Here is an 18,775-nt window from a genome sequence, read left to right on the forward strand (position 1 = left end):
AAAAATTTGCACGTTTTTAATTGGTATTATTCATGTTCAAGACTTACTTGACTTAATCGGCGGGCTAATGTCATCGCTTGACGCAGTTACCCACATCTCCGCCAAGGTGTGCCTCCCTTGAACACAGCTCTGCCCAACCTTCTCGATCTTCTGCGAGAGCTCGCACAGAATCAATCCATTTGTCGCTATTCCATATTCTGCGAAACCTTACGTCTCGCCAGAACTGCCTATCCACCCCGAGTGTCCTCAGGTCCTCTTTCATCGCCTCAGTTCAGAACTTCCGTTTTCGGCCAGTTGGCTTCTTCGAGATCGAACCCGACAAACTCCCTACAACTCGTTTAACGAGGCGATCTGCCGGTCTCCTTAATATATGACCAAGGAAGCGAAGACGATTCAATTTAGCCACTTTCGATGGCGGTTCAAGATGTTGATATCTTTCATCCGCCGGTATACCACATCAATCTCTGCGTAAAGGCCTTCATTGTGGCATACCCTAGGCCAAAAGTATCTAAGTAGCCGTCTAAGCAGCTTTCGTTCCGTGCAATCAAGCCTTTCCATCACCGCAGATGGTGCTGCCCAAGTCTCCGATCCGTATATCATGATGGGGCAAATTGCGGATAGGTAGACTCGCAGGTTGACTTCGTTGGTGATGTGGTCGACCACAGGAATTTCGTTAAGGAGTTAGATGCAGGAATGGCCTTACCGCATCTTTGCTGAATATCTTTCTCGTAGCTGCCGATGTTCTTCAGCGTACAGCCCAAGTAACCGAACTCATCGACGAGTTCTATCGGTTGTCCGTCCACTATGGTTCCCGTTCGAGGTCTCGAAGAGATCCACATCTGCTCGCATTTATCAGGGCGCAGACGTAGTCCATAGGCTACAGGCAGCTTCGATACAAGGTTGACAACATGTTGAAGTTTCGTACTGCTTTCCGCGAATATAACAATGTCGGTGGCATAATCGAGATCCTGGGGCGTCCTGATGGTGCTAGAATGATATCGGCAGGACACTGATCTACTTTTCTTCGCATAATGTCGTCGATGGCGAAATTGAACTGGAAGGGTAATGCCACTGCCCCTTGTCTTGCTCCAGTTGCCACCTCAAACGGTGTTGTACATCCGGGTGGTGTTCGAATTGCAGCAGTTGTTCGTTGATTCGTGTCATCAAGCAAGCGAACGAACTTTCCTGATACTCTGCGCGGAGCACGTCGAGAAGACGGCCTCTGTGAGGAGAGTCGAACGTAGCTCCAAAGTCCAGAAACGCTATTTGGATTGGCTTCGAATACCGCTGCCAGATTTCGATCACTGTCTTGACGATAAACACCTGGTCAATCGTAGATCGACGAGGACGAAAGCCAGCTTGCTCTCGCTTCCGCTTCAAAACTCTGTGCATAACCCGCAACAATGAGATTCCTAGATAGTTCTTAGGTTCCGTGACGGTTAACTTTTTGTGGAGGAAAATTATGATAGCGTGTCTCCACGAGTCAAGCATCCTTCCGTCTATAGATATTGAACGGATGATCTTTGTCATCTCACGAATCCCAGACGGAGAAATATATTTCAGCATTTCTGCGCTAATCCCGTCGTCTCCACCAGATTTTCCATTTTTCTTCTTATGGATACAGACCAGAACCTCCGACTCGGTCGGTGGTTCCACGTTAACCGCATATGTCGGCCTATGAACGTGCTCGAGTTCAGGAGCTGACGGTGCTTGCCGGTTCAGCAAGGTTTTGAAGTGTTCCTCCAAATTGGAAGGCTTGCTTCACTGACAGCTACTCCTTTGGCAGTGTTGAGGACAGCAGAATCTTTTCATTTTGCCGCTATACTGTTTTAGTAAAGCATAGGCTTTCCGTGGGTTCTTGTCCTCCCGCGCTTTTTCAAACTCCATCTCTCTTGACGTCCACTCGTTATCTCGATCTTGTTGCAGTTGACGACGCAGTTTCCTTTCCTGGTTGAAGTCACCACTGCTGCGCGCGACACTTACAGAATTGTACGTGGGTTTTGTTTCCGCAGATGCAAAGGCAAACTTCTTCGGTGGCAATAGAACCGGGAACGTTTCCCTTGCAGCGTCCTGGATGAACTTTGTGAAGGAATCCGAATTGCTAAGCTTCTTCCTAGTTCGTACTCCATGGATAGATGAACATGAATAGGCACACGTTGGCGGAATTTTGTTCTACATTCGTCATCTTTCAGACCTCCCATGTCCATTTTCGGTTGGAGAGGAACTCTTTTCTCAACTCAGGAACTTTTGTGGTATGCTGCCTTTAAGCAAAAATAGGCTTGTTGTTTTTCTTCCAAGCAAATGTATGGATGCTTAAAGGCATCACCCCACGAATCTGAGGTGGTGCAGATTTCAGGTGGAGTATTCGTACACGGGATGGGAGACCATAAAGAGGGGGGTGATTCCGTCCATTTCTTCCTAATTGCGGCGCCGCACAAGGCTGGCGCGCTCCAGTCGAACTCCCTGTATAAAGTAGTGCGCCAAAACGCCTGAAGCCGTATCTTCCGGATCGTTTTTTACGGCAATTAGGAAGAAATGGGTGGAATCACCCCCCCTCCCCCTCCCTCCCTCCCTCCCCGTAGTCTCCCATCCCGTATACAAATACTCCATCTTAAATCCGTACCACCTTAGATTCGTGGGGTGATGCCTTTAATTCAGAGACGGTAAATCCAGCTCTGATCATTCACGTCTAGTCATTGATCATAAACGTATTTCCTCGTATGACGCTACAAAAACTCGAAAACACATTACTAATTGCGAAAAAACCGGTAAAACCCTTTGTTTCCTTCACAAAGGGACGTAATTAACCGGAAGTATAAAAAGCGATTTTGAACGCATTTTACGACTTATGCTGTCGTAGTTATCGTGAATTTACTTGCATTAAGTGGAGTTTTCCAGATGATTGCATTATTAAATTGTGCTCTAATTATTTCTTCTATAGTGTCTGCTATGCCCCAGGTTGTTTTTTTCCTTCAATTCTTTAACAGGTCGGGCTTCTGACTTCTAAATTTGGAATTTAGCACCCATCTCCACCACCAGGAGGTTCAGGAGAACCTATGCCTCCTAATGGACAGAATTCTGGAACAAGCGAAGAAGGAAAATACGAAGGTGGTGGACGTCACCGACCTTGTCAAGGAACTGGAACAAATGGACAGGCACAACCTATTCCTCCTGGATAACTGTAGAAACTTCCCTACTTTTCTTAGTTCTTGGGAGAAGAATATTTGCGCAATTTACAATGAAGGTTTCAGTGACAAATTAAAAACCACCACAAAATGAGGCACTCTCTCTCCGAGGCAAATGCACATTGCTCTCTGTTCTTACATATACACTGACATAGAAATTCCTATAATTAATTATCCTTGCAAATAGCGTTTTCAAGTGGATCGATCGCTTATTTCATGTGATTCGAGCTCTGCTACACACATCGTTGCAAAGTGGGTAAAAATTGTCCTAACAGTATGAAGAGACCATTTCGTAAAGTTCTGATTTTTGAGCAAGCTTATGCTTGGAAAAAAGTTAGTGCGCTTTTGTCAATACTAAGTAATGAGTGGTTCAGATGATCTAAAATGTATAAAAGAATTGGGATGTTGCAGAATGGACGAAAACATTAATTGTAACGGTACAGTTGCAGGCTCATCCGATATTGTCCGGAAGACGCTCAGCTGCAACAAAAATGAAGGTATTTCCTCTAAATACAGGATCTTTGTTAAAGACTAGAAAGTTGGAATGAAATCTGAAAGCCTATCGACGGTAGTTTTGAGATTGAGCTTCTTTTAGGTTCTTGGTGTGAAAGCTCGACGAAGGAATAGTACGGTAGAGCTGAACGGGCTAGCTACGTGGAAATAGTATATGGATCATAGCTGCTTGCTTATGATTCATTTCGTTTATTTCTCTCCTTCGCTCTTCTTTATCCATAGGGAGGATTTTTTTTTTGAGCCTCTGCAGCCTCTAATCCCTATCTCTTAACGATAGCTTCCTAAGCATTTTCCAAGAGCATTTTTTACCCCAGTGCTGCTGAAGAAGATGGGACTCCTCCTTTTCATTTTTGTCGCACATTTCAGAACAACGCAGGGTAAGTGTCCATCAAATATGGTCCAGTGGTTCTGATCGGATCACCAGTGGGGTCTTAAAGGCAGAATACCATGAATCTGATGTGGTGAGGGAACCCAAGCCAAATGCTAGAGATGGAGTTGTAGATTGTGGGGACTGGTTCCGCCACCTCTTCCTAATCGTCCTAAAAAGCGGCGTGAGAACAGGTTTAGTTCCTACGAGTAACGTTCGAACGCTCCTCTATGTATACGTTCTGGTCTCCTTAGCAACCTATTCATGGGTTTCACTTGAGGGTTGCAATTGAAATCGTCGTGAAGAATGGAGTGTTCCACACCGTTTTTTCTCACTACGATTAAGGAGAGATGAGCGGAACCACCCCTAATCTCGCAATCTACGATCCCGAGTTTCTGCATCGGAAATAAATACCACGTCAGATTCGTGGGGAGAGATGCTTTCAAATAGTGTAAATGTTGATTTAGGCGCCAACATTCAGTGCGTGTAGTTTTTTTCCTTAAAAAAGAATGAAATGTTAGATGTGCCATGCAATGTTGTCTTCTTATTGTTAGCACAACTAAGTTCACAAGTTTTCCCACACGTGCAGGTGCACAAGTTTAAATGGAAATAATCCAGAGACTTCTTTGTAGATCATGAACTTGAGTCGTTTCTTGGTGCTATTGATCGAGTATCGATAGATTTTACCTTCATATATCTGGCAAATTAGTTTTCATTCGGCAGTATTCATGTACTGTGTAGTGGTTATAGTAGTACTTACTTGTTTTCTTTTTTGTTTACTTTTTTATTTGTTAAGTTGAGCTAGTGTCATTCTTTATGCACTTCGCAGATACATGAAAATGGAGCGCAATGAATAGCAGCGGATTTTTGACGGAAGATTTTTGATTTTGCCTCAAGGTGTTACGGTAGTGTTGTACAACTACTGTAACTTGGCGAATTGCGTATTCGATGGACCAAGAGATCTCCCAGTCAAAGTGAAGGAGAAATTTACATTTACGTACCATTATTTTTTTTCGTATCATTCAGTTCGGGCTTCTACTGGTGACGAACATCTCCTTCATAGCCTAATCACAGACGATTTGTTGCATTGAACAATACAGACGAGGTACAAAAAGGTGCAAATGATTAGTACAGAAACAGATTCGCTGCTAATCGGAAAAATCCGTATTTGATCGGTCATCTCTGAACGTCGATACTAAACTACATTGACGCAGACTAATCATTGATGCCTCGTATACCTGAAAACCTCGTTAACTGCGATTATGTCTGTAAAGCTTTTGTCCTTTTCATAAAGATGTCGGTTATTTCAGACTATAAATTCCCATCGAAAATCGTCAACATCTGTCTTTGCCTCACTGCCGCCAGTGTTCCGAAAATAATCGCAATTTTTCAGATGAACCCGGCAATTATTTGCGCTCTAGTTATGACTTCTACTGTGGCAGTCATGCCACAGGTTATTTCTCCGAATTTGCTACCAGCTGAAAGAATCAGTGGTATCTACATCATATTTACAGACCCAAACCCAAGCACCTGACGAATCAGATGAAATCCTTGGTTCTAATGGCGATGGACTTGGGGAAGGATGTTCTGATGCTTTTGAATTTAAAATACATGATGAGGGAGGTTCTCATAATAGTGGACTTGGAGTAACTCGACCACCTCTGCTAAAGGGACGTCATCCTCATGGACCACTAAAATTCTTCGCACCAAGAACTTAAGTGCTTCCTCTTCTTGTCGAACAATAATTGTGGGAATTTTTAATAAAAATGCTCGATTATTTGTGTTTTAAATATACATATATCACGAAGGAGTAGATATAACGATGCAAATAAACAGGGCTACCACTTGAAAGAACTACTATTAAAGGCATAATTGCCCTGAAAACAAAACAGTGTTTCTTTCTTCTGTCCACCATGAAGAATCAACAATTAGTAACTTTCATGACCGAAGAAGTGATTGACATAACTACCATATCCAATGATTGAAAATAAATAATGACGTTTTTGAACACAAAAAATAAATTTCGAGGGGAATTTCGCAAGGGGGACATTCAAAGAGCGCAGAGGGATGGAAGATCTCATCTTAATTCTAGAGAACAAAAAAACCATAGAATACTACATTATTTGTGGAACACACCAACAAGCCTCAGCATTTTCCGAAGAAGAGATTTTGAGGAAGGTTCAGAAGCGTAATACGCTATTCTAGTTAAATCATCTCAAAACTTTCAACACTTTTACGTATCTGCTACCCACAGTTTCATTTATTTATTTATACATTTATTTACATACACCAATGATGCACCAGAAACAATAAAAACAAAAACACATTTGTCCGAGCCAGAACATTTAAAGAAAGGGAAAATCGTCAACGTTATCGTCACTGGGACCTGGCGCCGTCTTTTACGTTGCGGATAACACGTCAAACATGCCGCTCTCCTACAATAGGAAGTGAAGAATCCCCTTATGATATCTACTCGCCAATTCAGAACACTTAATATCGATCTATTTATCTACATATCAGAGTTATACGACCAATCAGCCCAAAGTGAAAGGAGCATGTTGGGATGCGAAGCTAATCTGACGGGGGACTTTGGAGAGTGAATTAATTTCGGAGACTTAAGCTTTACAGGTCGGTAGGAGAAGAGGAGTGGCCACGCAGTATGCCGAAAAGGAAATAAGTATAGGAGAGGGAGTGAACAAAAGAGAAATGTGAAAAACAGCTGAGAAGTGTCATCGGTGGCAATCTATAACAGGCCATAAGCTGTGCAAATGGCATCAGACATCTGGAAGTTGCGTAATAAAATCAGAGATCATGCGGTTAGGAATCAATATTCAAACGTATTCAACATATATATCAATTTTCGTCAAACTCATCTTGAATATTCTACTGTGTTCGGCTCTAAAAACATCACGAGGTAAGAGCTTCAATCACCTTGCAGTTCTATAGAAGAAGTTCTTGAACATCAGAGCAAAGTTTCTACCTTGAACTTTCGCTTAATGTAAGTTGAAACCATCTGCTCTTTCGCTAGTAGGCCTGAAGTACCAATATTTGCTGGGCGTTGAATTAATTATGTTTCTTATGACTCAAAAACCGAAGATCAATTCGGCATGTATGTGTCTCTTCTTCAAGCTACCCATACCTAATTTTTTTGAGCGATTATTGTAGCTATATAGTGCCCATTAGGTCTGCTGACATTCTTCTGAAGAACATACATGTAAAAATCTTGCGCACCTTTTTGAGCTTTGTTATGTGCTTCTTCTTTGAAGGCCTCCAAATATGTGAACTATATTCAAGATCAGGTAACTCGAACGATTTGTATAAACGAGTGAGAATAGTGGGGTTAGTGGTGTGGGTAACTTGTGAAGCCGAAAAGGAGAAGAGTATGCTTTTCGTACAATATGATCAATATGTTCTGAGAAACTGAGATTATCATCGACAGAAGTCTCTTACGGATCTACAAGGTTTAAGAGCTACCCCATCCATAGCATACTCAGTCAAATCCCCTCTACCTACACGTATAGTCAGAGACTTGTAGCAAGTAATGTGCAGATCCCATCTAGAAGCCCAGTCGGACCTTCTAGCTAGTGATGTCTGAAGTGCAGAACGTACTTCGTGGTGATTCTCATCGTCATAGATATATGGCTCCGTATTCCAAGGTACCGAAGTTTTGTAATTAGTTTTGAGTGACACACCTTATCAAAGGCTTTTGACAGATCAACGTAGATTGTATCTACCGATTTACCTTGTTTGCGAGCAGAGATAAGTCAAAGACACTTTCAATAAGATTAGTAGATGCCGAAGCTTCTGCTATAAACCATGCTGTTGAGTGGGAATCAAGCGAAACTTTTTTAGCCAAAATAATAGATCATCCCCGATTATCTTTTTCATAACTTTCACCGGCGTTGGCAATAAGCTAATTGGACGGTGATTATTTAGCAGAGTGGTACCTGGGGATTTTGGAAATGCTTTGACAACTGCATTTTCCACACTTCTGGAACTTCAATTAATGACATTGAGATGTTAAGGATATGAGCTAGAGGAGAAGATAGAGTAGAAGCACATTCCTTGTGAACAATTCCGTTACGTTTCGCTAACGATTTAAGCGATTTACCGGAGCGTGCCAACAATTTCCGGTCGGTAACGCTGAAGAAAAGACATTGACAAAATGCATGGCTAGACCATTAGCTTTGTCAGCATATCTAACATAAGTAGTCTGATCGACGAGACTAGGAAGTGTAACATTCGACTTCATTTTGTGCTTCAAATATAAATAAAAAGGCTTCATGGATTCTCTGCATGATAAACGGCGCTCCCGATAAGCAATCAGGTATCTTCTCATATGAAAGTCAATGTCAGAACATGCGTTCTTGTACAGTCGGCTATGTAGGGGGTAATCTAACTCATCAAAAAAGACCCTGCCTCTGAGAAAGCAAAAATTTCAGTTGACTGGTGGTAGATTCAAGGAAAAAGAGCGAGAAAATCGAAAAGGAACTAACTTCGTTAGACCTGATTAGATCTTCTCACAGAATCTGAAATAGATGTCAGATCAGAGGAATAGTGACCAATCAACACTGGACAGACAAATGCCCATCTTTGGAGTGTACAGGTGTACAAATTGGGCACTAATGAAAGCCTTAACAAAAACACAAACTCCACCTTTTCATGGATTGGTCAGAAGAATAGAAATTAAAGAAAAATTTTCAGCTAAGAATCTAGGATTTTAATGGTTAACCTGGTTTCATTAATAAAAACAAGATCAGCTTCATATAAACAGAGAAACATTTCCAAAAGATGGGTTTTGTTGACAAGACTACGTGCGTTTAATAAATATGATTTTAGTGTTGAAGAGACACCATGCTGCTTTAGGCGTTTCCCGATATGTCTCGTTTAGTGTAAGAGATGCGCCATAGAACGCCGCGGTAGACCACCCATTCCCGCTAATCTTTACTTCTATTACGCTCGCGTGCTTCTTGCCTTAGCTCATACTCACGCTCCCCTTCATCCGATATCATTTTCTGCGAGTGTAAACATTAGAGAAACCAGCACTACGAAGTACTCGTGCATTAGCAAATGTTTGACGTCAGTAAAACTGTGAAGATAGGACGACTTTTGCCAGGCCTAGATGAGAACGATTAGATTTACGCATCCGATACAGGTCAATCGGACAACATCTCACACTCAGGGCAGGCAAAATATCGTCGACTTTATGCTCAGAATCGTCTAGTCTCGTCAGCGGCGAAGAGTTCACTGATTCAAGGACGCTCTAATCACTATGCTTTACGAACGCTTGTCAGCTTCTAGCTGCTCGCCGAAGCCTGTCTTAACTTTTTTTAAGCAAGTACCGCCAGCGTTTTGCCTATAACAGGCATTTGCGTTCAGCAATAAAGCTAATTGGGTCAGTTGTTGACATTCCACTGTAGTTAGGATTATGGGTAGAAGTGTTTAAAAAATGTTCGGAAAGACTAGGGTAAGTTAATTGAAGCTCTGAGTGAAAATGGTTAGAATGTTGAAGAAAGAATGAATGGTTATAGAAAAAAGAACCTCAGTTACACAGAATGTGACAAAATGGTTAAACAAAAAAAAGAAGCGTTAAAGAAGATCAAAATTAGTATATTTCCGGAAAAAAAATGCGAGAGCAAGGAATTACGCGCCACCTGACGCACGCGATGATAACGATAATGATAATGATAATGATAACCTTACCTTTATAACCTTTTGTTTGGAAAAAAGGCTAATAGCATCGGCTTGCTGTAGTCTTAAGGTGTAGCTAGGTGATTAGCTCTTAAAGTAGACTTTGTGACTTTTTTTTTACTTTGTTCAAAATGTCATCTTTGCGCATCGACTGACCAATTTGTCATCAACCGCCGATCACTTGCAGAGGTCACAGCGTTAAGACTTTGGCTAAGATCAAAACGAGAGATTTGAACAATAGTTACTGTTTCTATGTGGTGCACATCCACCGTGAAGTTCACTCTGGGTAGTGAGAGAGATAATCATTGAACTTACCTTTATTCAAGATTAACCCAATAATAAACGATTACACTTCATTACAACACACACACTTATTCTTGCATTCACTATTCTTACACTTATTCATTTATTCCTACACTTATTCTGATTAGATGTTGCTTTCGTTGAACAGCGATCAACGAAAGCATGTCGTGTCGGACAATTTCGTGAGTGATCCTAGGAAATCCCAGCATAACAGAACAAATTTCGATCGTTGTGAGCTCAGCTGTATAAAAAGTAAGCGACCTCAAAGGCAAACATTCCCAAAGACTAATAATAACGTATAAAAGATCCACCTGAGAGGTCTTTTATGGAAGTGGCACCTAGCCATTTACTGTACTATTAGTGTTGCAGTTTATTACTCTCTTTCTTAATCAATTAAGTGCAAATCTTTTGCAAACCATCACGATCTTCCTGTCTTAATGTGTTCTGTAAGCAGAGTTTGATTTTGTAAAAGGTTTGACGTCCATCAAGACAAAAAACCTGTCGAAAAACAAGGGGGTTCAATAAAGTGAGCCCTTTTATTTCATTTACCTCACTTGTTTTTGAAGTAGATTTTAAAGAGGAAGCAAACTCCATTGGAAGAAAATTGAGCAGAAAGAACGTGTAGAGCAGGAACGATAGTCGGATACTCGTCAGTTGTACCGCCTTCTGCCCTGTTCAGTCCATTGCGCATCCGGCGGTTGAACAAACCTAAGTACCGACGCCTGTATGTGCACACGCTCATAGCCCGAAAAACTAGATCCGCATTTGATAGTCTTCTTTAGTGTTTTGTACAGGTGTTAATGGCTGTGATTTGGTGGCTTTTGAAGTGCTCTTGGTTTCCTTCTCCGTAAATAGCTTGTCTTTGCCTATCGTACTTAGCCAATGCTTCTTAATAATTGCAGATGAAGTCGTACACTTTTCTTGCAATCGTTGTCACAGTAGTGGCTTTCCCTGCACAGGTTGGTACATTTAGCATCCTCATCCCTCATACTTCGACCGAAAAAAAGAACTTTTCTAAGAATATTTAGGAAGTGTGTTAGAATAGAATAGAAATCTATTCTTTTCACGAAGAAATTGAAATTTCGCTATTGAAAAGGTTTGGGCGATAGGTGGAAGAGGACGGAAGTGGTTTTTTGTGGATCCGTTCATGCTCTCAACAAAAGGAAGTTTTTAGGCGAATGTTGACGGATTTAAAGTTAGGAATACTGGGACGTTCAATTTCATCTTAAATGTTAGTTTTTTTTTTTACAACAGATCCAATTTTTTCAGAAGTCAAATGATAATGGACTTCTTCGAATGATGCAGCTCAATGTTAAGGAGAATAACAGCTACGGGAATGGCAACAAAACCTTTAATGGACAGCACCACCAGCAGAGTGGTGGTTTCCAAGGGGGAGAACCTCAGCAGAATGGTGGTTTTCAAGGAGAACCTCAGCACAACGGAGTATTCGCGCAGTTTGGAGGCCAACAGAATGGTGGTTCCCAAGGAGGAGAACCTCAACAGAACAGAGGATTCCCACAATTTGGAGGGCAACAGAATGTTGGTTCCCAAGCAGGAGAACTTCAAAAGAACAGAAGATTCCCACAATTTGGAGGACAACAGAATTGTGGTTCCCAAGCAGGAGAACCTCAACAGAACAGAGGATTCCCACAATTTGGAGGACAACAGAATGGTGGTTCCCAAGCAGGAGAACCTCAACAGAACAGAGGATTCCCACAATTTGGAGGACAACAGAATGGTGGTTCCCAAGCAGGAGAACTTCAAAAGAACAGAAGATTCCCACAATTTGGAGGACAACAGAATGGTGGTTCCCAAGCAGGAGAACCTCAACAGAACAGAGGATTCCCACAATTTGGAGGACAACAGAATGGTGGTTCCCAAGCAGGAGAACCTCAACAGAACAGAGGATTCCCACAATTTGGAGGCCAACAGAGTGGTGGATACCTTCAGAGATGGCAGATATCGACGAATAAAAAATTCAATTTTAATGAACAAGGGAAGAGGAATAGTGACTTTTCTCTCACTGGATTAGATGCGACTAGTGGGAGATTCTCTGGACAGTTCCCAAAGGATGGTGAACCCCTTCAGAGAGTATAAGAAAAGAAGAAATGGATTTTCACGACGTCATTCACATCGCGGCTTCGGTCTATTTCCTTTGACAACCTTTTTCAGCTGAAGCGCTCAGTTATTACTTAGAACAGATTACCATCCAGATTTATTGTAATTGTATAATAAAACGTCAATCTCCTTGTGTTCAGAAAGGGCTTCAGTAGTTCAGTATATAAAAAAGTTTAAGGATCTAAAGAGACGAGTGTAGGAGAAACTAGGGGTTTCATGAAAGAAATCTTTGAAAAAAAATTACCCGCGAGATTGCGTTTACACTAGAAAAAGTTGTTATGGTGGGCCCGGAACAACATGAAGCTCAGTGCAGTAGCGTGATTGGCGCGGAGGAGCTAGCGGTTGGGATCGAGGCGGATTATCATGAACAGAAGGTATTGTGATAAATGGTGTTAGAAAAGGTCCCTCTCCGCTACGCTCTACCTCACCACTTCGAGCGGAGCTGCTTACGCAATTGTACAGGACTTCAAATCGTTTTGACCGGGCTACACCATGGTGTAGAAATCGTCTTTGCACAAGGATCGTGAGAAATTCTACCTTATTACATGATCATTGTGCTTCAATTTTCGGTTTTAATGTTTTTTGCCTTTTCCCAACAAAGGGAAGAAATACTAAGCATTTGCATGGCTGCTCTGAGACCCGTGTTTGCTCATGCGACGGCAACGTGTTTGCAGCGATCCCTCCATGGAGAAAAGGGCGATTCCGTCTATTTCTTCCTGATTGCCTCAAAAAACGGCCCGGAACATACGACTTCGGTCGTTCCGGCGCGCTATTTTCTACGACGAGTTCGATTGGAGCGCGCCAATCTTGTGCATCTCATCATCAGTGGGGTACAAGAGCGTACAAGTCGAAGGTTTAGGTGATGGAACAACATGGGGTTTTGGAAAAAGACATTCATTTACACATGACTAAGCAAATTCAACAATTAAAGCTCAACAATCGGAAACATCACAAGAATCCAAGGGCAACTACATAGAAATACAGTGAATCACTGTGAAGTTTGAGTTCACTATAGTACATTAAAAAAGGTAAAATGAGCAAAAAAATTACAACGCTAATGCACAAGTTATGCAAATGTTATTATGATTTGTTCGGCTATTTTCTATAGCGCAGATTAAGATGCATGAATCCCCCCAGGAACAGCATCCGCAGTCTTGTTAAACTTTCTTTCCGTACACTTCGCAGGCGAAATCTGTTTTTTTTTAACAGCCACACATGAATAGAAAGATCATATGTAGCACTGCTATGTTCCTGTGGGTTTTCTTTCTTCTCTTTTTTGAATTCAGTAACTGTGTAATACAAACGTTGCTACTTATGTCTAACCAGAACACTGCAACGAGTTCGGCTGAAGCAGTGAGCCGAGCAGAGAGGTCGTGTTTCAGGCAGAGGTATGCAGATAACTTCGATTTTGTCGCGATCTCTGGGCTAAACAAAGTACCGACGCCTGTAGCACGTAGGATAAGCACAAAACTGTATTGCACATTGTTAGAAATTCTGCTACAAATCAGTCAAGCTTCAATTGAATCTTGGAAGGTTTCGATGGTGAAGATGAGAGTCGTGTCTTAGTCTCCGTCTTCAAAGGATTTCCAGACAAATTCAACTGGAGGAGTAACGGACATGAGGTGTACAAGCGGTCGACGTCAATTTCTAGACGAAAACCGGTCCTCATTCAACTATCAATCTTACGTCAATACTCTGTATTAAAACTACCTTCAATTTGGTTTCCAGAAAGATCAAGTATGGCTAAATTCTTCATACTGAATATACCCTTAGGAAATGTACTAAGTTTGTTATTGGCTGCATTTATTCCTCTCATAGACGTCCATTGCTCAAACTCATCCGGGATCTCTTCAATTTCATTTCCCTCCATATTGAATACTGAAAAAAATTCAGAAGAACTGACCTTTTTTAGTTCTCTTTTATATTGAGGCACATATATAATAATAAGAATAGTATAAGAAGGAAATGAGCATAAAAACAGTATGTAAATCCTTTTCTCACTTGTAGCATTGGGGAACTTGTTGATCATCTTCTTCGGAAACTTTTTCAAACAGTTATTTCGTAAGCTGACCTGCAAAGTTTTACGAATAGATCCCTGCAGTTACACAGAAATTTACAGCGTGGACCTCTCTACAACCACCCATGCACCCACATAGATCGCATAGTTCCTGCTAAGGCAATAAATATGGCAAGAACTATGCGGGCTGAGAATTATTTGCGTCTTCTGAGAGAAACAAATAATCCCAATTTTTATCATAGCTAATTTATTTGATTTCCAAATGGACTGAGAAGAGCCAGGCTAAGCTTCGCATCGATACACCTCGATCAAATTGACTCCTCTTTTTTTTCGAATTGATCGGGCGGGCGCCAGTAATTCCTCCAGTTGTCCTGATCGCGTGCAAGTGTTTCTTCTTTTGCAAAAGATGAAAGAGCATCACATTTTTTTAAAGGACTTTGTGAAGAAGCTCTAGCGTTCGATGTTCTTACCGCAATGCGCGTGGAACCAAGTCATCGCGACTCTAGTCCAACGGTTGTCGTTGAAACGCATTTCGTGTGCGGGCCTCTTTATTTTGTTAATGCTCGATCTTTGAAGTACGACACATCTTAGAATCCCCTATCCCTCCCTCACTTTGTTAAAGCAGGACATTCCTAGCAGCATTCTTTCGACTGAGCGTTCCATGGCGATCACCGCATTCTCCTCCTGCTTGCGAAGTGCCCAAGATTCTTAACCGTACATCAAAGCAGGAATTACGCTGGTGTTAAAAAAGTGAGCACTGAGCCGGATGTTAGCGATCACCCTCACCACATCCTCAACGCTATTATACGCTCTCAAGCCTTCGCTTGCTCCCGCACAGCTCAGGGCCAGGTCGTTCTTCATGTTCACTTTCTGGCTCACATAAACTGGCACATTCGGATATACTCGTGGGCACCAAAAACCTATTCATTTCTCAAGTACATCGTCTTTCGCAGATCCAAGAAGACCAATTTTTCCACATGTGTCGAAATCAGCCGCCAGTATTAGTCCCGCTTACTGATGCTAGACTTTATCAAAGCGATTTCATCAGCAAAGCGCAGATAATGTAGCTGCCACCCTCAACCTTCAATCCCGTATCCCCTCATTCCAGCTTTCCCGTTGCGACCGTAAATATTTTTGACAATACTGTATCACACTGTCAGACTTCTTTCTTCACGTCGATGGTTGCATTCTTGTAGAATGATGAAATTCCTGTTATGAATTTGCACTGCTGTCTTGCCGGCAAGAGCAGATGTTCTTGCCCGCCGCTGAAGCCTCTTTGCTGCTCTTACCTCTTTAATTCTTTTTATCATTTTTCTGTAACGTCTTGCGAGCTCGAACGTGGTTTCGAAGTTGCCTGTTCGTGCAGTTTCACACTGATAAATTAGCTCTAATGTTTTGAAACTCTTAGTTTTACCCTTGCAGTCGTGAATGTATTCGACGAGCTGACCGTATTCCTCGTCGATTTTGTCCATTGCGGCATCTTCCCACAAGCCGGCTAGCGTGGCGAGATCCTCCAGTGTGAAGTTCCTCAGATCTCAAGGGCTAATTGGAAATCACCAACAAAGAACTTGTAGAAGGTACGGTCTTATCTGTGGATGTTCTTTAGGTTCACGTAAAGCTTCGACCTCGGTTAGCCTGGGAACGTGCCACGCAGCCTTGCGACTAACCGGCTGTGATCCCTCTAGAAAGGAGGATCTGTGGATCGATGCACAAGTTGCTGGATATGTGGCTATCTTACAAAAATTCCATCAGCGGACAAATGTAACACGCTTAAGCATTCTCGATAGTTACACTTTTTTTACAAGAGTATTACGCAGTACTTTATCTTTTAAAAATTTTCTAATACTTTTTCACAAGAATTATTTTAGAATGATCAAAATAAGGTAGTCAAAAAGTGGACAATATTAATCCACTCTCACCTTAGTGACTTCAAATCCTTTCAATACAAGATAAATAGCGTCTGCAATGTACATCAGCGTGCATGAAGAAAGATCTGGAAGGTCAAAAATATGATAATAATCATCGATTGTCGATAATGATGGTCAGTCTCCCGCAGTCAATGTCACCCACGTACGCCTTTGGTTTTTTCCCCGATGGATTTCATTTCCAGTTCACCTCGTCCAAGATAATTTAACAAAGGCGTATCACGACTTCGACTTGATGCGGAACCGCTAGCGAAAGCGTAGAGTTGAAATGGATTGCGGAACCCAGGGTGGTCCCGCTCATCTTCCCTGATCATTGTAAAATTACGACGTGAGAATCGCTTTAGTTCCTACGAAGTACGTTAGAACATTCCTCCATATGCACGATCCGGTATCTTTGCAGTCTGTTCATTGCTTTCACTTCAATAGGCTAGTGAGGAGACATCACTGATCTTCAACCGCCCACACTTGGATTGCAACTGAGCGTCTTCCACGCCGGTTTTTTTTAGAACGATTAAGAAGAGATGAGCGGAATCACCTCGGATCTCGCAATCCGCGACCCCACCTCTGGTTATTCCCGCGGATTTCTTTACCATGTCAGATTCGTTCTATGCAGCCTCTAATTATTAAGTTAATTCTCATACGATAGTTTAGTTCATTTAGAGGGAAAAAACATTTCAAATGTTTGAACCTCTGCTTCCAAGTGTTCAATCGCAATTCAAACTTTTTTTAACTTATTTTCTCCCTCGACTGGAAAGCTGTGTAGAGGCATAACCCATATCCGATCCTACATGTGAGATTCTCTCTACCAGTCCGCCGCCAGACAAGAGGAGAAAATTGTACGTGATCCATAGTTATCTACTTTATCCAATCTTTGCCGAATTGTGAGTACATATACACTGGCGCAGCAGCCCGATCTCGTTCTGTATTCGTATCAAGGATACAGAGGTAAGTCACGCTACTCACCCCCTTCAGAGAATGAAAGAAATCGAAACCAAACGGAAGCTATTTTGAAAATAATATCAAAATTTAGCAAAAATCTTAGCGCAGACGCAGAACTGTTTAGCATGCAAAGCCTTCAGAAAATCTCTTGGATTTGTCTCACAATCTCTCAATCCCATAATCGCTGCAGAGACTAACTAGGTGAAAGTGATGCGATTTTGATTAAGGCAGGTTGGAGAAGAGAGAGTGAGTGTCTGGCGGAGAAGGATCATGCGTTACGGCAAACGCGTCGCTTCAGGCGGTTGAAACACCTGCGGCGGCTGTAGCACATAAAATCGCGAAGAAAAACAGTTGATTATTCGAGACGCGCCATAGCTCGCGTGATCCTTCAGACTTCAATGGAACCTTCAAATCTTTCATTCCTGTGAATAGATCGATAAAAGTACTCCGATCTACCATGAGTAATTTCCGTAATGGCTTAGTTGAGGTTCGAGAAATGACTTAAGAGCATAAAAATCAATGACTTCTTTTCTAAGAAAGGTAATTGAATTTCTTTTCCCCACGATCGGGCGTACTTCTGGAGGAGTTATATCCTTATTGAACTATTATTAGAAAAAGAAATGAAATTTATCACGAATTTAACAGATCTTTGCTCATTTTGGGCTAGTCAAAAAGATGTTTTTTTCACGTGCGTAACAACCTAGTTCTAAACTTAGAAGGAAATATACACTGTACTTACCTAAAAACCCAGAACTCTTCGCCGCTTCGCATCTATCGATCACTTGCGTCACTCCCCGACCAGCCGATGCAGGAAATGCCATGATCAGCCAAATCTATTATGAGGAGGAATATATAGGTTAGAAAATAAAAAGAATGAATGATACCATAAGGCGTCATGACCAATCGCCATCATTTTGTCTCTCTTCTGGCACGGAAGAGATTCGTAGTGTGTGTAGAATTTACAACGGAGGCTCATAAAACTTAGTATTGAAGTATTTGAGGAAGAACAAAATCAACAAGAAAATGTAATCAATTCACATGAATTCTTGTTACTTTTCAGAATGTGTCATTTTTAAAAGATCTCTCTGAGTTTTTATGCGAAAATAAATGAAAACACTAGATGTCCCATTTCAAAGCAATAGTACAAATAGTGGGACTAGTATACTGGGTCATCATGAAAGCGGGGCTGAGAACGCTCTTGGCGCAGCTGCTACTGAAGGAAAAGAAGTCATTCGCAATAATTTCTTGTGCTAAAACTCAGTTCTGGGACAACAAAGAAGACCAGAAATGGAATGAATTGATCATAAAGAAGTTAGAGAGAAGTTCAATTGAAATGACCGCAATTTATCTGGAACAGTGCGAGTGTACGGCCTTTTCAACTGCAAAGCTTCATGTTTTACAGAATTTTATGTTGTAGTTTTTCAACAACTAGAGCAATGAACTGACAAGTACTTCCTCCTTTTGGAAATACTTCTAGAAAAATCAAAAAAACACATCTGCCTACACTACCAACTAGATAGTTGCAGTTACAGTACAACAGAGGCTAGACGAAAATTGAGATCTCGAACAAATAAATCAATCAAATTGCACAGCTGATAAATTTGCTGTTGGACGAATATGACCATTTGTTGAAATATTTGTTCATCTCCATAGAAGATTACAGATCAATCTTATTTACCCACCTTTTCTATACAGAGATCTCAAGCTACACGACTAG

General features: G+C 41.6%; 5 protein-coding genes across 9 annotated transcripts; 3 read left to right on the plus strand and 2 right to left on the minus strand.

Moving 5' to 3' along the window:
• Window positions 1-596: 596 nt before the first annotated feature.
• RB195_001682 (uncharacterized protein) lies at window positions 597-2,201 on the minus strand (the record flags this gene model as incomplete). 2 transcript variants are annotated; one of them, XM_064198589.1, is made up of 4 exons in its annotated part: window positions 597-1,099; window positions 1,182-1,759; window positions 1,826-2,070; window positions 2,142-2,201. In XM_064198589.1, the coding sequence occupies 4 exons, from the start codon at window positions 2,199-2,201 to the stop codon at window positions 597-599; spliced, it is 1,386 nt and encodes a 461-aa protein (XP_064054469.1). The 2 variants fall into 2 exon arrangements, with proteins under 2 accessions (XP_064054469.1, XP_064054470.1); XM_064198588.1 differs by lacking the exons at window positions 1,826-2,070; window positions 2,142-2,201 and having other exon boundaries at window positions 1,182-1,530.
• Window positions 2,202-2,898: 697 nt separating this feature from the next.
• Window positions 2,899-3,179, plus strand: RB195_001683 (uncharacterized protein; the record flags this gene model as incomplete). The annotated part of the gene is made up of 2 exons (XM_064198590.1): window positions 2,899-2,958; window positions 3,021-3,179. 2 exons carry the CDS (start codon window positions 2,899-2,901, stop codon window positions 3,177-3,179), a joined length of 219 nt encoding a protein of 72 aa, XP_064054471.1.
• A 418-nt stretch (window positions 3,180-3,597) lies between these two features.
• Window positions 3,598-5,783, plus strand: RB195_001684 (uncharacterized protein; the record flags this gene model as incomplete). Of its 2 annotated transcripts, XM_064198591.1 has the most annotated exons (3): window positions 3,598-3,682; window positions 5,376-5,518; window positions 5,580-5,783. In XM_064198591.1, the coding sequence occupies 3 exons, from the start codon at window positions 3,598-3,600 to the stop codon at window positions 5,781-5,783; spliced, it is 432 nt and encodes a 143-aa protein (XP_064054472.1). The 2 variants fall into 2 exon arrangements, with proteins under 2 accessions (XP_064054472.1, XP_064054473.1); XM_064198592.1 differs by lacking the exon at window positions 3,598-3,682 and having other exon boundaries at window positions 5,459-5,518.
• Window positions 5,784-10,187: 4,404 nt separating this feature from the next.
• On the plus strand, window positions 10,188-12,156 carry RB195_001685 (uncharacterized protein; the record flags this gene model as incomplete). 2 transcript variants are annotated; one of them, XM_064198593.1, is made up of 3 exons in its annotated part: window positions 10,188-10,241; window positions 10,962-11,018; window positions 11,329-12,156. In XM_064198593.1, 3 exons carry the CDS (start codon window positions 10,188-10,190, stop codon window positions 12,154-12,156), a joined length of 939 nt encoding a protein of 312 aa, XP_064054474.1. The 2 variants fall into 2 exon arrangements, with proteins under 2 accessions (XP_064054474.1, XP_013304002.2); XM_013448548.2 differs by lacking the exon at window positions 10,188-10,241.
• A 1,525-nt stretch (window positions 12,157-13,681) lies between these two features.
• On the minus strand, window positions 13,682-17,945 carry RB195_001686 (uncharacterized protein; the record flags this gene model as incomplete). Of its 2 annotated transcripts, XM_064198594.1 has the most annotated exons (6): window positions 13,682-13,824; window positions 13,888-14,055; window positions 14,179-14,248; window positions 16,114-16,187; window positions 17,798-17,891; window positions 17,943-17,945. In XM_064198594.1, 6 exons carry the CDS (start codon window positions 17,943-17,945, stop codon window positions 13,682-13,684), a joined length of 552 nt encoding a protein of 183 aa, XP_064054475.1. The 2 variants fall into 2 exon arrangements, with proteins under 2 accessions (XP_064054475.1, XP_013304003.1); XM_013448549.2 differs by lacking the exon at window positions 17,943-17,945 and having other exon boundaries at window positions 17,798-17,879.
• Between the last annotated feature and the right edge of the window lie 830 nt (window positions 17,946-18,775).

This window comes from Necator americanus, chromosome IV, assembly GCF_031761385.1.
Source record: "Necator americanus strain Aroian chromosome IV, whole genome shotgun sequence".
NCBI lineage: Eukaryota > Metazoa > Nematoda > Chromadorea > Rhabditida > Ancylostomatidae > Necator > Necator americanus.